This window comes from Capra hircus, chromosome 6 (genome assembly GCF_001704415.2).
Source record: "Capra hircus breed San Clemente chromosome 6, ASM170441v1, whole genome shotgun sequence".
Classification (NCBI taxonomy): domain Eukaryota; kingdom Metazoa; phylum Chordata; class Mammalia; order Artiodactyla; family Bovidae; genus Capra; species Capra hircus.
This window is the reverse complement of record NC_030813.1, coordinates 3,934,550-3,940,576: the sequence shown is the minus strand read 5'-3', so window position 1 is coordinate 3,940,576 and position 6,027 is coordinate 3,934,550. Positions and strand designations below refer to the sequence as shown.

The following is a 6,027-nucleotide window of genomic DNA, read 5'->3' as shown; positions in this document are numbered from 1 at the left end:
AATATCCAAAATATATGAAGAGCTCAAATAATAGTAACAACAAAAAACAATCTGATTTAAAAATGGACAGAGGATCTGAATAAACATTTTTCTACTTAAGATGTACAGATGGACAAGATATACATAGTGTGGGGCGTCTCCGCAGGCTCACATGAGTCATCTTCGCCTCCACAGAGCAGCAGGAGGGCTGTCCCCAGACGTGTCCCCCTGAAACTCAAATGCACTCCATTAACCTTCATGACTCATAGAAGCCAGAGAAAAGAAAACATTAAGACAGATCTGGTAACATGTTTTATTCATATGACTTTTCTCCGAGTGACTTTCACATCAGGAATGTTTGGGTTTTGTTTTTTAGTTCAAGTTTTTAAATCAACTTTTCCAACAAGCAACTAGTGTTAGCACTGCTTTAACTGATGCCCACATAAAAGTCCTACCAATAAATGAGAATGCTTCACGGCTTATTAGATGCTATGTATGTGCTTAGTGGGTAACTGGTGTCTGACTCTGCAAGCCCATGGACTGTGGCCCACCAGGCTCCTCTGAGAGTCCAGGGGATTCTCCAGGCAAGAATACTGGAGTGGGTAGCCACTGCGTTTCCCAGGGGATCTTCCCCACTCCGGCATCTCTTGCGTCTCCCAAATTAGCAGGCGGGTGCTTTACCATCTGGGTTACCAGGGAAGTCCCCCACTTCAACTCCTCCCTCATCCCCTACTGCCCAGGAAATTCTTTCTGCAGTGTTGTATTTCATGCTTTTCAACCAAAAGTCAACTTTTAATAACTTTCGACAATTCAGTGGTCAACTGATAACACTGTCAACTGATAACACTGTCAACTGATCAGCCTGAAACAAATACATCCTTGTTCAATACGTAAATCAAATAAGTTTTCTAGACATACACCCACGAGAAATTCAGGAAGATGGAAATGTTTATTATTCACTAATGTTTTGATTGCAACCACCACAATTTTTTTGGTTTAACTTGGTAGCAAACTTGATTAATAACACTTCCAGGAGTTCACAATTTCAAGGCTAAGGCTCTGACTAAGGTAAGATGGTTATCAATTTAATATAAATGAAGCTTTTAAAAAAGGGTGAAAGCAGTCTGCCTCTTACAGGAAAATATAAATGATCCAGACTTTAGTCCTAGTAACATAAGTACACTTTAGTGCTACAACAGTTAAAGAGAAAGATCTTAACTAAAGATCAGAAAGGAGCACCGCTACATTCTTTTACATTTATGTTTTGGCCACAGCATGCTAGCGTGAGTAAGGCAGTGTGCTCAGCACTGGCGTGTAGAGTGGTTAGCTGCGCTGCAGGAAGGCAGTGGTGCCGGGCGGACACGGCGGGGGGCGGCTCCCCAGGCTCCCGTCAGTCATCTTCGCCTCCACAGAGCAGCAGGAGGGTTTTCTTATAGTCCCCAGACGTGTCCCCCTGAAACCCAAATGCACTCCGTTAACCTTCATGACTCACAGAAGCCACAGAAAAGAAAACATTAAGACAGATCTGGTAACATGTATTATTCATAGGACTTTTCTCCGAGTGATTTCACATCAGGGATGTTTTAGAGAGTATCCTACTGATGAGACTGATGTTTACCTTTTAATTTTACCCCTTAAAAGCTCAGTCCTGTCTAAGACAGTGAAGTGTGTTCTCCCCTCCAGTAACACAGAGAACAGGGAAGCTTTTATAACCATGTTCAACTCAAGCTTTCTGAACAAACTTAAGTCTCTGTCACACAGTATATGTCTGGCCATGGGGGGTTGTGGGCCACACTGGACTGCCTGGCTATATGGCTTTGCCTCAGACAGGAAAGCAAGGTACATTTTGCCTCTGCTTGTCCCATGCACAGATATGTGTGATCAGTTATGTTTCAAGCTCTGAGTCACTGGGAGGACTCTGTAGTGCCCATCAGCCGAGCCACATCTCACACACACACACACACACAAGGAAAAAGCTTGCTCAACTGAAACGCTGCTTTGCACACAACTCAGGCAATGGCACCCCACTCCAGTAGCCTCGCCTGGAGAATCCCAGGGACAGAGAAGCCTAATGGGCTGCCATCTATGGGGTCGCATAGAGTTGGACACGACTGAAGTGACTTAGCAGCAGCAGCAGCAGCAGCACCAGATTCCCCTTTATCAAATAGAAAGATAGAGACAGGAAGGAAGGAGGGAAGGAATAAAGAGGGGGAAGGAGGAAGGGAAAAGAAAGAAAAACTCAGAAGGCTTAAGCCAAATTTAATCACAAACCAGTGTCCCCTGCTTTTAAAAGAACAAAAATGATAGCAATACTTAAGCTCTTTACTGCTACTGCTAAGTCACTTCAGTCGTGTCCGACTCTGTGCGACCCCATAGACGGCAGCCCATCAGGCTCCCCCATCCCTGGGATTCTCCAGGCAAGAACACTGGAGTGGGTTGCCATTTCCTTCTCCAATGCATGAAATTTACTTATATCTAATATGACCTGTTTGGTTCTTTGCTGAACTATGAACTAGTACTAGAAATCAGGTGATAACAGGCAAGAAAGAAAAGACTGATACATTAATAAAAGAAAGGAGAAACTGATAAAGACAGCTGGAACTGATAAAAGGCAGAAAGAACAAACATCACTGTGGACAAGACTGGATTTAGTGAGTCATCTGTCATCACTACTAAATAATGCTCCTCAGCTCACCTGGAGCCTCAGCCTCACCAAGAGCCAACCCTGCACCCGGGAGCCAGCACCTGCACTTCAGGAGACACTATGCCAAATTATGTACCTCAGAGCTCTATTCACACAACTAGAATTTAAAGTTGACAGAAGAATCGGGTTCTCCCATGCATGTCTTCCACGCTATTTATTGTCTTGCTGAGGATTTCCAAACATAATTTAAAGAAAGGTTTTACTACCTTAATCATAGAATAAAGAGAGGTGCCAAAATTCTTCCTAAACTCCTTCCTAATGTTATACAGATCAATCTCACTTCTGGAAACCACAACTCTGATGAGGGTATGATCATCTGTTCCAGCTCCCTTTGAAAAAGAAAGAGAGAAACACACATTGTTTAAAAAATGTCAATTATAGCATCAAACTCTCCTGAGTTGGGCGAGTCAATAAAGTAAAACAATTAGTAGAATTTAACCACCTGTTTTAAGGAGGGGTGGGGGAAATCTCAAGGTCTATTCTCTAAAACATATTAGAGAGATAATTTAGAAGATTCAAGGCATGCACTTACCTTCATAGCATAGTAGAGGGTTTCTGCAAGGTAGGCAGGTATACTGCGAATGGATTTCACTAAGAAAATAAATAAATATAATGGTCACATGCTATTTTAATGTGAAAAGGACTAAGTAATTAAAATCAAAGGTGCCTCATGCCTCTGGCTCTTCTTAAACGCAAGTATGAAAGTAACACAGGTGAAAGAGCTGCTCATTCACAAGCTGCTCTGATTTCCTTGCTACAGAGCATCTCCACAGACAGCGGCTTGAGTCCTCGGAGTTCTAAAGTCTACACAGAAAGGCGTGCGGCACAGGGGCTGCTGCACGGCTTTCACCCCCTTTCTGCTATCACCCCCTTTCTGCCGAAGTGTTGGCAGCCTGCACTGGTAAGCCATAACCTTCTTCATCCCCGTGAATTATACAAATCTCCTAGAAGTTTTCACTTCAATATATTCAAGCTAACAATGCACGCCATTCCCTATGTACTCTGGCAAACCTCAGACCAGCTGCCTGGAGTCTTAATCTAGGTATCCCCTCTGTATTCTGTAACATCCAGGATTCACACAGAGCAGTATGAGACTTGCCCGTTTTGGTAGAAACACCCAAAGAGAAGAGCACCTTCGCTGAACATGTACACATCTACTGTATGTTAGAACTCCTCAGAACCAAGTCCACTGGTTTCAGAAACTATCACACAAAAGTTCCTTAATATTCAAAAACAGGGGATTCCCCGGCGGCCCAGTGGTTAAGACCCTGTGCTCTCACTGCCAAAGGCTTGGGCTCAGTCCCTGGTTGGGGAACTAAGATCCCACAAGCTGCATGGTATGGCCAAAAAAAAGAACAGGAACACTTAATACACAAAAATAACAAATCACTGATTGGAGGCTGTATTTTCTCTTTTCCAATGCTTAAGGAAAACAGCCACTGGTAACTAAACCTGTCATAACTTTTCTGTGCACTCTATTTTGAACAGACCATCTAAAAGATTTCTATTAAAATTCATTAACTACAGATTGAAATGAAAGGCTACTGTTACTGCTGGTTCATGCACACATTGAGCTTATTTTCCTGAAGACAGCGCAAAAACTTCAGCTCAACACCATATACTTGGAACAAACAGCAGACAGGGGTTCACTCCAAACCCGTATGAAAACTGGGACTACAGCAAACTCACAGACTAGATATTCCCTGGATCTGGAGAGTGTAATAATGCTACCGTAAAATGCACAAACTCGGCCTCCAATTTTCCACGCTATTGTGAATATTTAGCTAAAATAAAATTCTAAACTATTTACTCAGGTTAATAACCACTACCACATTTTCCATTATAGCAAAGATACTTTTTCTACATCAGACCCCAATTTCTCAGTGTGCTTCAAAACTGTGACAATGGTATTCTAAAGAAAAAACTCGACAGGTATCAGAAATAACATTTACAAGAAAAATGTTTACCTCTTGAGATAATAATACCCATACTTCAAGTTCACAATGAAACAGTAATATTTTTAATGGCATTTCAAAGTGATTTCTAAAAAAAAATTCTCTTAGTGTTTCCATAAGATAAAATGAAATAACCAGATATTTCACTTTTTTGCAACATCAAAGCAGATTCTGAATTGGAAATCTAGGAGTTTGCTTCACCCGTATGTCATGACTAAGCTCTTTTTTTATATAAAGAAATTGATGGATATTTTTCACAGATAGCTTCAACTGAATAAAATACTTTAGCTCTTAACACCATGAATATTATACACATTATAAAATTACTTACCAACAGCAAGGAGAAGCTGTTCCAAATTGCCAGAAGTCTCCCGGTCAATGGTTTCTTCTATTTGAAACCCGGATATAGTCATGTATTTGTCAAACACTAGAAAACATGAAGACAATTTCTTAATCACATAGGAACCACTCTTTCCAGAAAGAAGACATTTACTCTAAACAGGTACTGTCCGACCAAACACAAATTTCCCCTTTATCCTTGCTGACAAACCTTGATTTTGCTCAGAGTCTCAATGTGCCAAGCTCAAAACAACAGATTATAAATGTTCTTTGTTCACTCATTTCCCACTAGTTATACCCAATAAGACCCAAAAGTAAATTGGCTGGAGAGGATTCTGAAAAATCTTTCTCTTTCCTTATTAACTAAAAGTAATGAACGAATAGGATTAGTTTACCCTTGTCTTCTGGCTGTGAAAACGTTTGGAGCAACATCAGCCGTCTTGTGACAATGAGGTACGGAGATGAGAAAGAGAACCAGAGCAGAGAACAGCCGAACAGCAAGCAGAAAGAGCCTGGATCCTGCCAAACCAGCCAAGCAACACCCGACAGAGAGCCCCACCCTAAAGCCACTCTCAGCAGGGTTCCCTGCTACTCGCAACTGAACTCTACCACCCACTAGAGGGACCCACCCACTAGAGGGACCGATGAAAATCCAGAGCAGAGCTCTGAGGTACCACCTACAGCTTGGTGATGTGTGACTACGAGTAACAGTCTAGTGGCCTATCTCCCTCGTTACCCTGACAGCAAAGAGCAGAATAAGGGTCTCAAGTTTTGTAAAACCTACAATGGCAGCAAAGAGAATTATGAGATTTTCCAAGGTCACCAAAGGAAGAAAAAACCAAGCCAGATTCATTCAGAAAAGCCTGTTATGCATCAGGTATTTTGGCATACTGGCTCTTTACTTTCAAAATTAATCAAAGTACCTGTATCATACACATTTTTATCACTCACCTCTTCTCAAGTGAGATACACTTCGTGTTCCAAAGATGGTAATAAACTTTTCTTCATCTGTTCCCCATTTAAGTTCTCCAGCCTGAAACAAAGCCTATT

At 41.7% G+C, this 6,027-nt stretch overlaps 1 protein-coding gene across 1 annotated transcript in view; it reads right to left on the bottom strand.

Annotated features, from left to right (window-relative positions):
* ANXA5 (annexin A5) overlaps positions 279–6,027 on the bottom strand; it is a 35,295-nt gene continuing 29,546 nt past the window's right edge. The window contains exons 9-13 of the mRNA XM_018049165.1: positions 5,929–6,022; positions 4,970–5,065; positions 3,216–3,274; positions 2,890–3,012; positions 279–1,432 (exon numbers count right to left, since the gene is read on the bottom strand). Of these exons, the coding sequence (XP_017904654.1) occupies positions 1,370–1,432; positions 2,890–3,012; positions 3,216–3,274; positions 4,970–5,065; positions 5,929–6,022 (435 nt within the window). The 3' untranslated portion in view covers positions 279–1,369. The remainder of the gene's footprint in view (positions 1,433–2,889; positions 3,013–3,215; positions 3,275–4,969; positions 5,066–5,928; positions 6,023–6,027) is intronic.